Source organism: Artemia franciscana, chromosome 4 (genome assembly GCF_032884065.1).
Source record: "Artemia franciscana chromosome 4, ASM3288406v1, whole genome shotgun sequence".
Classification (NCBI taxonomy): domain Eukaryota; kingdom Metazoa; phylum Arthropoda; class Branchiopoda; order Anostraca; family Artemiidae; genus Artemia; species Artemia franciscana.
In genome coordinates this window covers 7,384,572-7,402,562 of record NC_088866.1, presented here as the reverse complement: position 1 = coordinate 7,402,562, position 17,991 = coordinate 7,384,572, and the positions used below count along the sequence as shown (strand labels likewise).

General features: G+C 36.9%; 1 protein-coding gene across 2 annotated transcripts in view; it reads right to left on the bottom strand.

Moving 5' to 3' along the window:
• Nucleotides 1-1,652: 1,652 nt before the first annotated feature.
• LOC136025929 (uncharacterized) overlaps nucleotides 1,653-17,991 on the bottom strand; it is a 44,219-nt gene continuing 27,880 nt past the window's right edge. For both annotated transcript variants that reach the window (XM_065702010.1, XM_065702011.1), the window contains 2 exons: nucleotides 15,541-15,793; nucleotides 1,653-2,330 (listed from right to left, as the gene is read on the bottom strand). In XM_065702010.1, the coding sequence (XP_065558082.1) occupies nucleotides 2,296-2,330; nucleotides 15,541-15,793 (288 nt within the window). In that variant the 3' untranslated portion in view covers nucleotides 1,653-2,295. The remainder of the gene's footprint in view (nucleotides 2,331-15,540; nucleotides 15,794-17,991) is intronic.

Genomic DNA, 17,991 nt, shown 5'->3' with positions numbered 1-17,991 from the left:
AATTGTTCCAATTGTTTCCAAAACTCTTAAAGAACAGAGCTGCGATAGCAATAGAAATACAAAAGAATTGGCTTTTTATGCCGATTCTAAATATACTATCGTCATCAATTTTAATGCACCCATCAAATCACGACCCTGAGAAAATTTGCCTGATTTACAAAAAAAAGGGTGAACGTTCTCAAAATAGGTCAATTGGCCTTAATGAAAATCCCTCTGTTGCGTATCTCTAGTTGCCTAGTTGGAGGACTAGTCCCCCTTCCACGTCCTTATTTTTCCCACAGACATATGAGAATAATCCTGATACATCTATATGATTCAGCATAGCTGGAAAGTCCAATAACTATGCCTTTTGGGATGACAATTCGCCCATTGTTCGTACATAGCATTTGTTATTGGGAAACATGAGAATTATTTTTTTTTGGGGGGGGGGTAGTATACTGTGGGGGGATTCTTCCACGCAGAAGAAAAATTCTGGAGGAACTTTCCAGGGGATATTTATACGGAGAAGGGCAGGTAGGGAAGAGGATTGCCTGGCTTAATCTAAAAATATTCCGAAATTAAATATACAAAGCTTTTTATTCAGCTAAAACTAAAATGCACATTTAAAACTTCAAATGAACAAAAATTATTACGTACGGTATATGAGGGAGACGGCCTCTTCCTCAACCTCATTTTTTACACTACAGTTCTACTTTTCATCAGAATTCTTTAGGAAAGATTGCTCAAACTAATTCTTTAGGAAAGATTGCTCAAACTAATTCTTTAGGAAAGATTGCTCAAACTAATTCTTTAGGAAAGATTGCTCAAACTAATTCTTTAGGAAAGATTGCTCAAACTAATTCTTTAGGAAAGATTGCTCAAACTAATTCTTTAGGAAAGATTGCTCAAACTAATTCTTTAGGAAAGATTGCTCAAACTAATTCTTTAGGAAAGATTCCTCAAACTAATTCTTTAGGAAAGATTCCTCAAACTAATTCTTTAGGAAAGATTGCTCAAACTAATTCTTTAGGAAAGATTGCTCAAACTAATTCTTTAGGAAAGATTGCTCAAACTAATTCTTTAGGAAAGATTGCTCAAACTAATTCTTTAGGAAAGATTGCTCAAACTAATTCTTTAGGAAAGATTGCTCAAACTAATTCTTTAGGAAAGATTGCTCAAACTAATTCTTTATGAAAGATTCCTCAAACTAATTCTTTAGGAAAGATTCCTCAAACTAATTCTTTAGGAAAGATTGCTCAAACTAATTCTTTAGGAAAGATTGCTCAAACTAATTCTTTAGGAAAGATTGCTCAAACTAATTCTTTAGGAAAGATTGCTCAAACTAATTCTTTAGGAAAGATTCCTCAAACTAATTCTTTAGGAAAGGTTGCTCAAACACTTGAAACGCGTTGAATTTAGATGAGATGTATTTTAAAGAGCTTTAAGACTTTAGCATTCACAATATATCGTTTCTTAAGCTTTCATGGTGGTGACTATTGCTACACAGAGTCGATGTATCACTTATAAGTTACGTATATTGATGGTTTTTGTTTAGCAAGCTTGAAATATATCATTTAGGTCAATGTAAAACAAAACTGTTTGTCGCCAATTACGACTGTACGATTGATAAGAAGAACTTAAACTATGGGGTGGCCATAACATGTTTAAAAATATATCTAAAATTCTCTTTAATATCTAAAGGCTCTTGAGAGTAAAACTTCACCATTTTCATCACCAATCTCACTTCTTGATGGCTGTTCATCAAGACTGAATTCTGGAAAGAAATAACTAAAGGCTCTTGATAGTTGAACATCAACACTAATCTCACTTCTGGACGGCTGTTCATCAAGACTGAATTCTGGAAAGAAATAACTAAAGGCTCTTGATAGTTGAACATCAACACTAATCTCACTTCTGGACGGCTGTTCAGCAAGACTGAATTCTGGAAAGAAATAACTAAAGGCTCTTGATAGTTGAACATCAACACTAATCTCACTTCTGGACGGCTGTTCATCAAGACTGAATTCTGGAAAGAAATAACTAAAGGCTCTTGATAGTTGAACATCAACACTAATCTCACTTCTGGACGGCTGTTCAGCAAGACTGAATTCTGGAAAGAAATAACTAAAGGCTCTTGATAGTTGAACATCAACACTAATCTCACTTCTGGACGGCTGTTCATCAAGACTGAATTCTGGAAAGAAATAACTAAAGGCTCTTGATAGTTGAACATCAACACTAATCTCACTTCTGGACGGCTGTTCAGCAAGACTGAATTCTGTCAATGTGTGAAAGTCAAGTTCATTGCGTTGCTCATTAATTGCCATCATTTCCTCCTCCATTTTCATTAGCTAAAAAAAAAGACTTGTTGTATATTTAAATACGTATTATCTATCAACTTTCTTTAAACGAGCAATAATTGTTTGTGTATATATTTATTATGTTTATATTTAATATATATATATTTATGATATATTTATCTATTACCTTAAGAAAGGTAATAAAAAGTTACATGAAAGGTACATCTTTATGGGGAATGTGGTAAGTAAACTATTTTGCAATGTTTTGAAATTTAGGCTTAGAGATTGGTTTGATAAGGAGGAAATACTCAGTCCGGTGCAAGCGGGATTCAGATCAACCTTCATCACCGTTGACTATATTTTTACTTTGGAAATATTGAGAAGGAAATTTGTAGCTATTTATTTAGCTATTTATAAATTTGTAACTAATTATGACTATTTGTGGCTCTTTTAGACCTGAAAAGTGCTTTTGACTCAGCATATAGGAGGTTGTTAATTTTAAAGTCTGTTAAAAACAGGCTTGCTGTATTATTTTCTAGAGGTCCTAGCTGATATGTATCGGAGGATGAAGTTTGTTGTGAAGTTTATGAGAAAATTTTCTAGGCTGGTTACATCTCATTTGGGTGTGAAACAAGGATGTACTTCATCTCCTAAGCTTTTCTCCTTGTTTGTTAATGATTTAGAGTTTTATGAAAAGTAATGGATTCCCTTATTTATCTTTGGATTGGTTTACACTATCATGTACGTTATTTACGCATGATATAGCTCTAATGGTGGAGAGAATCTTCAGAAGCAATTAGATGTAATGAAATAAAATTTAGAAAAGAAGGATTTAGGGATTTAGTATTTGGGAGCAAAGGGGAGGTAGATTCTGAGGTTGATTTGATTTTGGAGGAGTGATGTTAGAGGTTAAAGAGGAATTTGTTCATCTGGGTTTTAAGTTTTAGCGCGCTAAAGAGAATGTTTAGGCATGTACAAGATTGTGATTTAAGGGGTAATTGATTAACAAATATGTTTTTGAGAGGTAATTTAGGCCAGCTAGCTCCTATGAGGATTCCGAAAAGTGTTCCAGACAAAAGTAGTTTCTAGTCTACATTGGCGGTCTGAAGTTTGGGGTTTCGGTAAAGCCACTAAGTAAGAAGTATTTCATCTAAGATATTTAAAGGGAATTTTAGGCTTGAAGGATTCGTTTAGTTCAGTGGTATTGAAAGGAGATTTGAGGCTTTCCGCTTTGAGGAGTGTTAGATTAGTTAGAACGGTAAAATTCTGGGAGAAAACAATTAGGCTATCTGAAGTTCGGCTTCTTAAGTCAGCTTATTTGGAGAGTTTGAAGGACGGTAGACATCCTTTGTGGCGAAATCAGGTCAAAAATATACTCAACCTTTGTGGCCTTTCAGAGATGTGGAATAAAGGAAAAGGCCCAGTGGATGAGAGCATGTCAGTATGGAAGGAAGTCCAGCGAACCCTAACCGATCAAGAAATCCAAGAGTCGAAAGCCCATAAGGACCAATCTATGTGTTTGGATTGGACGACATCCTAATTAAATATAATTCATGCTGGCTTAACAACCGGTAACAAACAAAGCACAAATATGTTTTAAAAAGATCTAAGAGCTCATTTGACACTTGTGACGAAATCAGAAGAGCCAAGAGCTCATATGGTATGAGCTCTGGCAAAATTCTAAAAATCAATAGGTTGCTTTAAAAGGAAAATCAGAAGCTTAAGGCCGGTCGGGATTTAAAATAAGAGCTCTGAGTCACGGGGGCCTTCTAAATATCAAAATTCATTAAGATCCGATCACCCACTCGTAAGTTAAAAATACGTCAATTTTCTAATTTTTGCTCTCCATTCAGCTCCTCAGATGGTCAAATCGGGAGAAACAACTTTATCAAGTCAATTTGTGCAGCTCCCTGACACGCCTACCAATTTTAATCGTCCTAGCACGTCCAGAAGCACCAAACTCGCCAAAGCACTGAACCCCACCCCTTAACTCCCCCAAAGAGAGCGGATTTAGTTCGGTTACTTCAATCAGGTATCTAAGACATTTAAAAGCTTTTTCCAAGATTTCCGGTTTCTCCTTCCAACACCCTCCAATGTCAACAGATCTGGTCGGGATTTTAAATAAGAGCTCTGAGACATGAGTTCCTTCTAAATATAAAATTTCATTAAGATCCGATCACCCGTTCTTAAGTTAAAATACTTCAATTTTTCTAATTTTTCCAAATTAACAACCCCTAGCTTCCCTAAAGAGAACGGATCCGTTCCAATTATGTCAATCACATATCTATAGCTAGTGCTTATTTTTCCCAACAAGTTTCATCCGAATCTCTCTACTCTAGATTTCCGTTTTCCCCCTCCAGATCCCCCCAATGTCACCAGATCTGGTCGGGATTTAAAATGAGAATTCTAAAGCACAAGATCATTCTAAAGATCAAGATCAAATTTCATTAAGATCTGATCACCCGTTTGTAAGTTACAAATACCTCATTTTTTTCTGAATCACCCCCCCCCCCACTTCCCCAATTCCATCAAAGAGAGCGGATCCGGTCCGGTTATTTCCGTCACATATCTTGGACTTCCCACCAAGTTTCATCCTGATCTCTCCGCTTTAAGGGTTTTCCAAGATTTTTGGTCCCCTCCCCCATGACACTGTATCCAGTCAGAATATAAAATAAGAATTCTGAGTTACGAGGTCCTTCCAAAGATGAAATTTCATTAAGATCCGATCACTCCTTCGTAAGTTAAAAATACCTCATTTTTTATAGTTTTTTTTTAGAATTAACCTCCCCCCCCCCCAAAAAAAAACCTCCCCCAAAGAGAGCGGATCCTATGTCAATCAAGTATCTAGGACTTGTACTTATTTTTCCCACCAAGTTTCATCCCAATCCCTCCACTCTAAGCGTTTTCAAAGATTTCAGGACCCCCCCCCCAATGACACCGGATCCGGTCGGAATTTAAAATAAAAGCTGAAACACAATGTCCTTCCAAACATCATATTTCATTAAGATCCGATCACTACTTCGTAAGTTAAAAATACCTCATTTTTTCATTTTTTTAGAATTAGCCCTCCCCCCAAAATTCCCCCAAAGAGAGCGGATCCATTCCGGTTATGTCAATCACTTATCTAGGGCTTGTGATTATTTTTCCCACCAAGTTTAATCCCGATGCCTCCACTCTAAGTGTTTTCCAAGATTTTAGACCCCCCACTCCCCCGCAATATCACCGGATCCAGTCGGGATTTAAAAAAAGAGCTCTTAAACACGATATCCTTCCAAACATCAAATTTCATTAAGATCCAATCACTCCTTCGTAAGTTAAGAATACCTAATTTTTTCTAATTTTTCCGATTTACCCCCCCCCCTCCAGATGGTCAAATCGGGGAAATGACAATTTATAATTTAATCTGGTCTAGTTTCTGATACGCTTTCAATTTTTTCCAAATTTCCAAATTTCATCGTCCTTTGTTGCCTGGAAGTGCCTAAAGTAGCAAAACCGGAACAGACAGACCGACAGAATTTGCGATCGCTATATGTCACTTGGTAGGTACCAAGTGCCATAAAAACGCAACCAGTACATAATTACTGAATTATACAACGAATCAAATCATCACTGAAATAAACACAAACACAGAACAATAAAAAAAAAGAGATATTAAAAATAAATATAGAATAATAATAATTAAAAAAAAATCATAGGCAACGCTAGACGTTGCCTATAGCAAAGGCAACGTCAGTAAAAGAGTCAGAAGTGATCGGAGGGCAACTACCTCCACCCCCTCACGCTCTTTTATCCCAAACGCATCCGATAAAAATTTCGAGATAGCCATTTTGTAAAAAAAATAGTTCAAAGATCATATAACAAAACTCCGATATCAACAAAAACCCCCAAGGACCCGGGGGCAGGCGTTGCAAGTTATGCCCTGGGGGCATACATGGTTCTTATAGAAGGGATACTCCTATAAACTTCAGAGAGGGCTCATTGGATTGAAAATTGAAAGTCTTAGTTCGGTTGGCCTGTCAAGACGTATTTTTTTTAACAAATGACACCTGTGATTTTTAAGTGAAGACGCGAGATCAGCCTTGTTGAACTTTTCTCTAGCAAGTAACAGTGCTAATCCTGGCTTAGGCAACCAGGTTTCAGTTGAAGATATAGTTTCCAATTCAAGGTCTGTGTCTCGTTTTTGTTCCTTAGCCTAGAATGTCCCATCCTTGTAATGATTGCTACAGAAAATGTGGAACTGGGTCATTCCAGTGTTCTAAGTGCAATGCATGGTTGCACCCAGCTTGTGCTGGCATCACAAAAAGTAGTCGCCTAAAAAACCCTAAATGGTTATGCGTACAGTGCCGATCAACAATGGTCGTAAATGACGAGATTATTACCAACGATAACCAACCTGAAGTGATCCAACCACCCGAGGTTAAAAAGCCTCACCTTATTTCTATTGAAGAAAATTCAACTAATTCCAAGGATAATCAACTGGAAGTGATCATTCCAATTGGTATTGTTAATTCCCCATCCGTACCTCTTGTTTCGAATAATGATAAAAATAGTTCCCCTGGATCGATTGATTCTGCAAAAATTACCACCTACCATCAACCCCAAATTACCCCACAAATTTCTTGCTCCAGTAAAGATGAAGTCACGTGCAATGCAAAAAAGGCTAGTGTGTTTGAGCCCCATACCTGTGAAGATTGCCTAAAAAAAGATGCAGAAATCGTCAATCTCAAGAAACGGATTATTAATCTCGAATTTCTTTATGATAGCTTGTCTGATCTTTACGAGCGCCAGAATAGTAATCTCTTCAAGGACAAAGAAATCAAATTGTTAAAAGTCGGTTTTCAGCTCGCAATTGTTGAAGCTTTACATACTTTAAATTCCCCTACACAGCCCAGAATTCCTCATTTAGCTGATACTTCCGCAAATATTCATTACCAAAATTCTTCGGTTCATCAAGCAAGGGCTGGTGAACTTCCTTCGTCAGAATTTTCTCAAGGGATTAAAAAGGTTACGCAACCTAATCATACTGACCTCGCTTCAACCGAAGATAACTTATTGTTGAAATCCAGTGTTAACGACACATCTTTGAAAAGTGACAATGCAGTTGAACTGACAAGCGGAAATCCTTACACAATGCAATCAAATATTCAAAAAAATGAGCTTAATGATTTTACGCGTAAGAAACCTAATGTGTGTTTTAACTTCTTAGATAGTAGATGTATTCTAATAATTGTAAATATTTACACATTTGTAAATTTTTTGTTTTTAGCCGTTGTACAAATAATCTGTGTAAATACCCCCATGTTGATATTTGTAAAAAGTTTTCAAGTGGAAGGTGCTTTGGCTGTACAAAAGCTCATATTGAATCGCCAATTAAAGGTCGTAGTAGGCTCCACAAAACTGGGCTGCCCAGAAGCCACCTTAATCCTGCTAAATCTACTAAGCATTTTAAGTCGTGTAATTTTGCTCATGTATCATCAGACGCGGGGGGTAGGTTTAAAACCCAACCTTTTTTAGGGCAGCGTCGAAGGCACTCACGACCCCCTCCTCCCCTTGGTCAGGTTCCTGTCGACTTTCATTCTTATCCCCCTGCATTCTCAGATCAACAATTAATAAACCCTTCCCGATTACATACTCCCCCTCCTTACCCCTTGTTATCTCCTCTCCCTCTCCGTATACAGAAGTCATATTTCCTTCCCCCTTACAGTATGCTGCCCCATACCCTCCCTACTCCGCCGCAAACCAGCAATTTCTTGACGGACATGAATCACTATTCCCACCCAGCCCCCCTTTCCCAGCACCTTACGAAACCCCAGCCCATTCGTTTTATCCTTCGTGCCTACCCTGTAAACGTGACTCAGGTCTGAGACTTTTTCCGTCCAATAATTGTCATATAATAAGTCCTCGTGCTTCGTCCATATCCTTGCCCGTCCCCCCACATCCAAATCCCCAAAGCAAATCCTTCTCTTACCTTTCTTCTCCAAAGCATAATAAAATTAAATTAAAACCCTACCCCCCAGGAAATTCTCAAACCCATCAAGTTTCCCTGTCGCGATTCCCCAATCGGTTTGTTTTTCCTAAGCTTTTAGTTACTAATGCTGAAAGTCTTAATTTTGAAAAGCTTACTGAACTCGAGGTGGTTTCAGAATCACATTTGATAGATATTATAGCTGTTACTGAAGTTCAATCCCATGACCCAGGGTCCCTACACCTGACAAATTATTCAGAGTTTATTAAACTCCGTCCTTCAGACCACCCACTCGGGAAAAAAGGTGGCGGAGTTCTGTTTTTTACTAAGAGTCACCTTTACCCAAAGGTTATTCTAGTCCCTAACTTATCCGAGTATGATGAAATCCTCTGGCTAAGTGTTAGACCAAAAGTACTCCCTCGTCCATTTAGTATTATTGTAATAGCTGTTTTCTATTACTCCCCAAATCAAAATATCGAGTCAAAACGTAATTTTATCCAGCAATTACAGGCAAGTGCTGATTTTGTTATTTCTAAGTACCCCAATGCTGGCCTTTTTTTAGTTGGCGATGCCAATGACCTTAAAATGGATTCCTTGTGTGCTTCACTTAAAGTAAAGCAAATTGTTAAAACACCGACGACTCGGGGAAATACCTCTCTTGATGTTATTTTAACTAATATGTATAATTTTTACACCCCTCCCTCAACTTTGCCCCCATTAGGTGGGAGTTATCATCTTTCCATTCTTTTGTCCCCCTCCTCAACTTTTAAGCATACTTTCTCAAAGACTTATAGCACTTACCGCCCCCTTCAAAATTCTGGTCTTCTTTCTTTTGGTATGTGGCTGAGCACTGAAGATTGGTCCGACATTTATAGCTTACAAAACCTTGATGAGAAAACAGCCACGTTTCATAAAAAGCTAATTGATAAATATCAAATTTGTTTCCCAGAAAAAAGGTTTAAAAGGTGCTCAAGTGACAAACCCTTTACTAATCAAACAATAAAAACACTAATTAGAACCAAATTGAAGCTGTTTAAGAATGGTAAACTCGATCAAGCCAATATATTAAGAAAATCAATTAAAAGAGAAATTCGTAAATTGGCACGATCATACTACAAAAATAAGATCGAAGAATTGTTCACTAATAAGCCAAAAAACTGGTATTCCGAGGTTAAAAAGCTATTTGGCAGGAGTCTTGACCAGCTTAATTTCAACTTACCAGAGCCCCCTGATGTTACTGCAAATAGTCTAAATAAATTTCTCGCTTCCATTGTCCAGAGCCTTCCAGCATTGCCAATCCAATTATCAACAGGAGCCCCATCCCCTCTTTTCCCGACTGTTTCCCCGTCTGAGATTGAAAGAAGAATTGATAAACTAAGAAAGACAAGTGTTTGTCCTTTGGATATCCCATTTCCTCTTATTAGAGCCTTCGGTGATTTCCTGTCTAAGCCCTTGTCTGTCCTGTTTAACGAAATTACTAAGTCTGGGCAAATTCCAACAATTTGGAAACAGGGTTTTATTACCCCTTTGAAAAAGAAAAACGGAAAGCCTGGCTTTGATGGCGTTCGACCTATTTCGCTTACTCCTATTTTTTCAAAATTGTATGAAGGATTCCTTGCAGATTTGCTAAAGGAAAAAATCCTACCTCTTACTGACCTGAAACAATTTGGAAACCTAAAATCAACTTCTACTTCCCACTACCTCGTTTCTCTTATTGACCACATCGGGAAAATCCTCGAAAAACCTAATTCCTGGCTAAACTTAATTTCTATTGACCTTCAGAAAGCCTTTGACCTTGTTAACCACAATATTTTAATTGAGAAACTAGAAAGCGAGTTCAATATCGAACCCTTACTGGTAAAATTGGTTGCCTCCTTTTTAACAAATAGATCACAGGTGGTTAAATACCAGAACCATTACTCAAATCCTCTCCCTATCTACAATGGCATACCCCAAGGAACTCTCCTAGGCCCCCTCCTTTTTTCAGTCATGGTTAACAGCCTTGCGAAGGAAGTTCCAGACCGTTGGAAATTTGTTGATGACCTAACGATTGTTGAAAGTTGCTTCAGAAATTTACTAAGTGACCCTATGAGTATTCTCAATGAAATTGGAAGTGAGGCTTTGGACCTAGATATGACCGTAAACCCCTCTAAGTCCATGATAATGCCGATTTGTTTCCTCAAATCCTCGCCCTGTTTTCTTAATCCTATCCCTCCTGAAATTTATGCATCCTCGGTTAAATTACTTGGAGTCACAATTTCTTCAAATTTAAAGTGGGATATCCACGTTAAAGATATCATCCATAAATCTAATGCGTCTATCGTCCTCCTTAAGCTCCTAAATAAATATAGCGTCCCCCTTCTCACTCCTTAAGGTTGTACACGTCTTTTGTCCGTCCGCATCTTGAATATGCTTGTCCAGTTTGGCACCCTGGCATCTCCCGTGAAGAATCAGACAAAATTGAGTCAATCCAAAAAAGAGCCTTGCGAATAATTTTCAAAGAAGGCAAGGTGCCTTACTCTCTGCTCCTAAAAAAAGCCAGTTTGGAAACCCTTGAGCGAAGGAGGTCGTCGTTGTGCCTCCGTTTTTCAAAAAATGCAATAACGAACCCTCGGACGGCAAGTATTTTCCCCAAACGTCACTCACCATCCAGATTACGACAGCCTTGAGCTGTTTCTGAGCCTATCCCAGTTTTGTCTCCCATTCGCTGCGTTACTTCCAGATATGAAAAAACCTTCGTCCCCTTCATCACAGAAAAAATAAATAAAATAGCCAACTAGTTTCTCCCCCCCCCCTTTCTTTTTTTGTGAGGTGCTTTAGGTCGTTACACTAATTTGCTTGCCTCCCGCTGTTTTGGTTTAGTTTCCCTTTTAATTCATATGTGTTTTTCATGTGTTTTATGCTTCGTTCTTTTTTTTGTGAGTTTTTGGACTTTTTTTTAGTGTCCCTTTTAATTTGTGGATATATATGTTTATTTCTTGTTTATTTCTGTGTTATTATACTTTTTTGTCCCCTTTCCTTTTTTTCTGACTTATATATTTTTTTATTTATTTTTTTGACTCATAATTTGATTATTTATTATTATTAGCTTTGTGTTTTTTGCTTTGTTTGTTTTATTAGTCGACTCCGAAGTCCGAATTCGGCCCTTTGAGGGCTTGTGATAGTGATTTTTTTGAAATAAATATCTTATCTTATCTTATCTAAGGGTAATAAGAGATCAGAGGGCAACTAGCCACCCCACGCTCTTTTTCCTAAAACCCATCTGATACATCATAGTTAAAAAAAAACTTTCAAAGATCATTTGACAGAAATTCCGGGGTTGACACAACCCCCCAGGGCCCGAGGGCAGGCATTGTAAGTTATACCCTGGGGGCATAAATGGCTCTTATGGAAAGGATGCTCGTATAAACTTGAGAGAGTTCTCATTTGATTGGAAATTGAAAATTCTAGTTCATTTTTTGACAGTCAAAAGAGATTGAAGGGCAAATAGCCTCCCCCCCACGACCCTTTTTCCCAAATCCGTCCGATAAAAGTTTTGAGATAGCCATTTTGTAAAAAAAAAGTTGAAAGGTCAGATAACGAAACTCAGGTGCCGATACAACCCCAGGGCCCGGAGGAAGGCGTTGTAAGTTATGACCTAGGGGCATATATGGTTAAAATGGAAGGGCTACTCATATTACCTTCATAGAGGTCTAATTTGATTGGAAATTAAAATTTCTTGTTCAGTTTTTAAGAGCCAAAAGAGATCGGAGGACGACTATCCCCCCACACCCCATTTTCCCCAAATGCATCCGATAAAAACTTTGTGGTGGTCATTTTGTTATAAATAGTTCAAATGTCAGATAACAAAATTCCAGTGTCGACAAAACCCCAGAGCCCGGGGGCAGGCACTCTAAGTTATGCACTGGGGTAAAATACGGTTGTTATGGAAGGGATGCTCGTATAAACTTAAGAGAGGGCTCATTTGATTGGAAATTGAAAGTTCTAGTTCAGTTATTAAGAGTAAAAAGAGATCTGATGGTGACTAGCCCCCCCCCCCGTACACTCTTTTTCCCCAAAACCCAGCCGATAAAATTTTTAAGATCGCTATTTTGTTAAAAAATAGTTCAGAGCTTAGATACGAAAAACCTGGGTGTCGATACAACCCCCCCCCCAGGGCCTGGGGGCAGGCGTTGTAAATTATGCCCTGGGGGCATATATGGTTCTTATAGAACGGATGATCGTATAAAGTTCAGAGAGGGCTTATTTGATTGGAAATCTCCTTTTAAGAATCAAAAGAGATCCGAGGGCGAATACCCTCTCCCCCTGCCCTAACCCCTTTTCCCCAGACCCATCCGATACAAATTTTGAGATAGACATTTTTTAAAATAGTTCAAACATCAGATAACAAAAGCTCCGGGGTCAACAAAACCCACCAGAGCCCATGGGCAAGTGTTTTAAGTTATGCCTCGGAGGCATGTAAGGTTCTATCTAAGGGCTGGTCGTATAATTTTCGAAGGTCGCTCATTTGATTTGAAATTGAAAGTTCTAGTTCACTTTTTAAGAGTCAAAAGATATCCGAGCAAAACTAGCCCACCTTGCCCTTCCCCCCCTCCCCCCTAATCTTTCCGATACAAATTTTGAGATGGCCATTTTTAAATATTTCAAACATCAGAGAAAAAAGTGTTTTTTAAGTTATACCCCGGAGGCGTATAAGGTTTTAATATAAGGGGTGGTCGTATAAACTTCGAAGGCGGGTCATTTGATTGGAAATTGATAGTTTATATGATACATTTATATGAGTCAAAAGTTAACGGAGGGCATCTACCCCTCCCCCTGACACAGAAACCCTTTCCCCAAATGCATCAAATGAAAATTTTGAGATAGCCAGTTTGTTTGAAATAGTCCAACGATAAGATAGCATGATCAACCCTCCCTCCCAGCCTTCTTTTCCCTTATTGCATCCAATCAAATTTTGTATATAGCCATTTTATTCAAAATAGACCAAAGATAATGTAACAAAAACTCCAGGGATAAAACAGGCCCTCCCCCAGAATCTAGAGGCAAGTGTTGTAAAATATGCCTTGGAGGAATATAAGGTTTTTATGGAAGGGATGATCGTATAAACTTTGGAAGGGCTTATTCGATTGGAAATCATAATTTCTAGTGTCCTTCTCAAGAGACAAAAGTGATCAGAGGGTAACTAGCCCCCCCCCACCACCTTTTTTCCCTGAATGCATCTGATGAAAATTTTGAGATAGTTTTGTAAAAAAAAAAAAAAAAAAAAAAAAAAAAAGGTCAATTAACAAAACTCAGGTGTCGACACAACTACCCAGGGCCCGGGCGTTGTAAGTTATGCCCTGGGGGTATATATGGTTCTTATGAAAGGGATGCTCGTATAACTTTCAGAGAGGACTCATTTGATTGGAAATTGAAAGTTCTAGTTCACTTTTTAAGAGTAAAAAAAGATCCGAGGGAAACTTTGTTCTTTTATTCAAAATAATTAGAGATAAAATAACAAATCCCAGGGTCGACAAATCCCCCCAGAGCCTGGGGGCAAGTGGTATAAGCTGTGCACCGACGCCATATGAGGTTTTATGTAAGGGTTGGTCGCATAAACTTCAGAGATGGCTCGTTTGATTGGAAATTGAAAGATCAAGTTACCGTTTTAAGAGTCACCAAACGAGATCGAAGGGTATCTACCCCTCTCCCCTCACGTGTTTTTCCCCGAATACATTCGATAAAATTTTTAGATAGCCATTTCGTTCAAAATAGTCCAAAGTTCAATTACTATAAATTAGGGGTTGAGAAATCCTCCATAGTACCCAGGACGAGAATTGTAACTGATCTAAGTTGTAAGTTTTTTAGAATCGAAAGTGATTAAAAAGTAACAAGACCCCCCCCCCCTTCTCCTTGTGCCTTTTTTTTCTCCAGATGCATCTTATCAAAATTTCAAAATAGCCATTGTTCAAATAGTCCAAAATTCAAATTACTATAGCTTAGGGATTGAGAGATCTTCCCTAGTCACCAGGGCAAGGATTGTAACTTGTGTAAACCTGCCCATTATTTGGACTTAGTGATTTACATTTTAACTTTGATTTACTGTGCAACGGCTGTTGCACAGTAAAAAAGTTGTACTGTGCTGTTGCACAGTACAAAAGTTGCTTATTATTACTGAGCTTTTATTGGTGAGCTTTCAGCAATTAATATCGCTATATATTCAATATTCAGTTTAATTTATTACTTCTTATCAAAACTGCTAATTTATTTTGGAGTAAAAAAAAAAATAAGGAATTCGGAAAACTTGAAACTTTGGCACAAATAAAAGAACAGAAATTAATTTTAAGAAAACTTTAAGAAAAAATAAGCTTTCTAAAGAAAAGTAAAGGCCATATTAAACTTATGATCAGAAGAAATAGAAACCTACAATAACTCAAACTAAGAAAAAAAAGAAGAAATTACTATTAAAAATTAACAATCAAATTATATAATAATTAAAGTAAATAATTAAATGTTATTAAATTAAATAACAATCAAAATTAAATAAACAATCATGGCAATCATACGATAGGCACTTATATAAACGAATAAATAAATCTTAAAACGAGTACAGCTTAAGCTGAATATGGAAAGCAAACTTGAAACGAACAAAAATCTCTACAAAAAAGACTTTGGGTTTTGCCTCCTTCTTTCACTGTAAAAGCCTAAAACCTATTGCGTCATTGGAGCTTTACTGAAAACGAATTATGTTACAAATATTTTCTTTTGTACTTATTACAACATTGAAAACGAACACAAACATTGCAGCAAAATTAAATTTCGAACTGATGAGCTATCAGCAATTAATATCATTATATATCAAATATTTAGTTTAATTTTATAGTTCTTTCCAAGACTGCTCAAGACAAATATAGCTTCACTACAAACAAGAGTTTGTATACTGCCCCCTTCCCTAAGTGTAAAAGTTTAAAACTTACTACGTTATTGGTGCTTCATTGAAAACAAATTATATCACAAATATTTTCTTTTCAGGGTCAGTATGCTTGCAGAGTGTTTATTATTACGTTAATACTTTGTTTACTTTGATACTAACTGTTAAGCACATTTACACATAAGGCGAACATTAGCCAAACCATGTGTCCCAAATTTATACCAACAATATCGCAGAACAGCCTTTTATTCGATGAAAGTGAGCGCATGAAATTGCGCTCACTTTATCTCACTTTATCAAATTTATCTCACAGCATAAATGCACGAAGAAACCGAAATATGTTTAAGAAGAAAGAAAAAGAAGAAAACCAAATGACATGCTGCTACCTGATTCGCTGCTAATTTCTATCTCCTTGGTAGCAGAAGAGGAAGGCCGAAAAACAGTAGATCTGAGTCCTTCTTCCACAGCTACAGCCAAACCTGTAGTTCTTCGTCCTCCTAATAAAGACCTTCGGAGATCTGCCACTCTCTGAATACTTTCTGGAGTCTGAGTGACTGGCTCTTGAGAAAGTTCTTCTTCTCTGGGACGTTTTTCTAAGAATTCGTCGGGTGTAGAATCAAGCTCCCTCGTGCGTTTTGGCTAGAAAATACGAGACTTAAAATGGTGTTGTCAAAACTATGGCAGGAGATTCGCAAATGTCTTGTTAATTTTATTATTAAAAAATAATGAGAAAAAGATTGAGATGGCTAGGGAACGATCTGAGGATGAAGTTTGACAGATTGCCAAAGATTGTCCTTCTCATCCAACCGTTTAAGGCTAAACTGAAGGGAGATTGTCCTCATTTAAGGTGGGGGGAAGGGTGTCGATAGGAAAGGTTTAAGAGAAGTTGTAATTTCCTGATAGGAAGTAAATAGGGAGACTTTGGATAGATTGGGATAGAAGAGGAGCATGCGTAGCTGTGTTGCCCTGAGATGGCTTGTTGCAACAGTAGAGTATTAGTTGTAATAGTAATTCTGTCCTAAGGGTATACAACACTCCACCTCTGTAAACATGAGTAAGTAAAACTAATAATTTGTTTAATATTGGTAACTAAAATACTGGTATTAACTGTTTTATTTTAACTTTTTCGCATCTGTGTAGAGCAGGAACTGATCTCCTGATTTACTATCTTCGGCCGCGAGTGCAATGAGTGGTTGGAGGTTAATCCTCCGGCGTTTCCTGTGCTTTCTGCTCAGATTTCTTCAGGTACCCATTTGCAGCGGGGGTAACTGTGGCTGAGCTTACAGAGTCACACCTCTGACAACCGTTCGAAACCAAATAACCAGTAACAATAGGACTCAAACCCCTGTCCTCGCAGACAAAGGATGTTAAGTCTAGCGCGCTAACCGCTCGGGTCGGACGGCTAATAAGTGTTAAAATGTAGCCGAATTATCCAAATGCCTATCCTCTCTTTAATTGTAACAGACATAACTTGTTTCCTTATATGCGGTATTAGGCCAAAAAAGCAAACAAAAGAAGAAAATAAAAGAAAACTGAGAAAGATCAATTTTTGGAATAATCTTTCTTTTTTCTTCTTCTTTTTTTTAAAAGAAAAATTATAAAGTCTTAAGCACAAGCAATCGTGTATATTTTAGAAAAACATATTATATAGCTACCAATTTTTATTAGAACGACACAAAAATTTTTTTTTGTTCTTCACTTTTTGAAAACTACAAGTGGCAATATTTGCTGTTGCAAAAAAAATGCTGGGTATTTTTTCTTTCTATGAAACTCAAACTAAGAAACTAAAAAAATAAGAAATGAGGCCAACCCCCCCCCCCCTATCATGACAAAATTAGATTTGACGAGATTAAGGCTAAAAAAGGTTAAAGCAAGATACTGGTAATCATATATTTTACTAAATTAGCATAGTACAACTTATACATCCCATCTTATACAAGTCTGACAGAGAGGATAAACTCGACTCGTCTGAAATGAAAAGTACTGAATGAGGTACTAAGCATTGACTGAAAGCCGATAATAAGTGAACTTACACTTTTATAACCGATATTAAGGAAAACAAGGACAATGATAGTATTTTCCTAGCTATTAAATTTTAATTTTCACAAAAACACTTTTGCACATATTGTGTGGTAACATTGTGTGTTATGGGCTCTTCTGAAGAAAAAAAAACAACAACACTAGACTGACAAAAGAGTAATAATAAATAATTTATAACTATCCGTTGTTGTTCCTTGCTTGAATTATTTATTTGTAATCTTTAAATACCATTTATTTTTATCTTTTTAATATATTATATTCGTTAACGACAACTTTTATTCTTATACGAATCTATGGCCCAAAACCATTGACAAAAATGGGAGCACTTACATATATTAGTTACACATAAGAAATATGAGATACATATAAGATAAATATAAGATAACTATATTATTTTAAAATGATTTTAAACGTGCGTAAAAATAAAAGAAAACACAAGAATCTAATTAATAGAAAGATTCTGCATAATATAGAGAGAATATAATTATTAAAACGTTTTCTTGGCAATATGTAAAGGCTATATATGACTCTATTGGAGGGATGAGGCATAACTGTTATTGTAGCAACCATCATCTTGGGAAAGAATGTTCAACGGGGAATTAAATGGTACTATTTTATTGTTATTATAATGTTTCCATTAAAAGAACTCATAGAACAGAATTATACCATTTCTAGCCGACTTCAGCAAGTTTGGTTTTAAATCAACCACTTGTTCTATTCCTATTTACTAATTTAATTATCTTTTTTATAGTAATTTACCAAAAAAGTTCTTGGTTATGTTAATTATCCACTTCAAA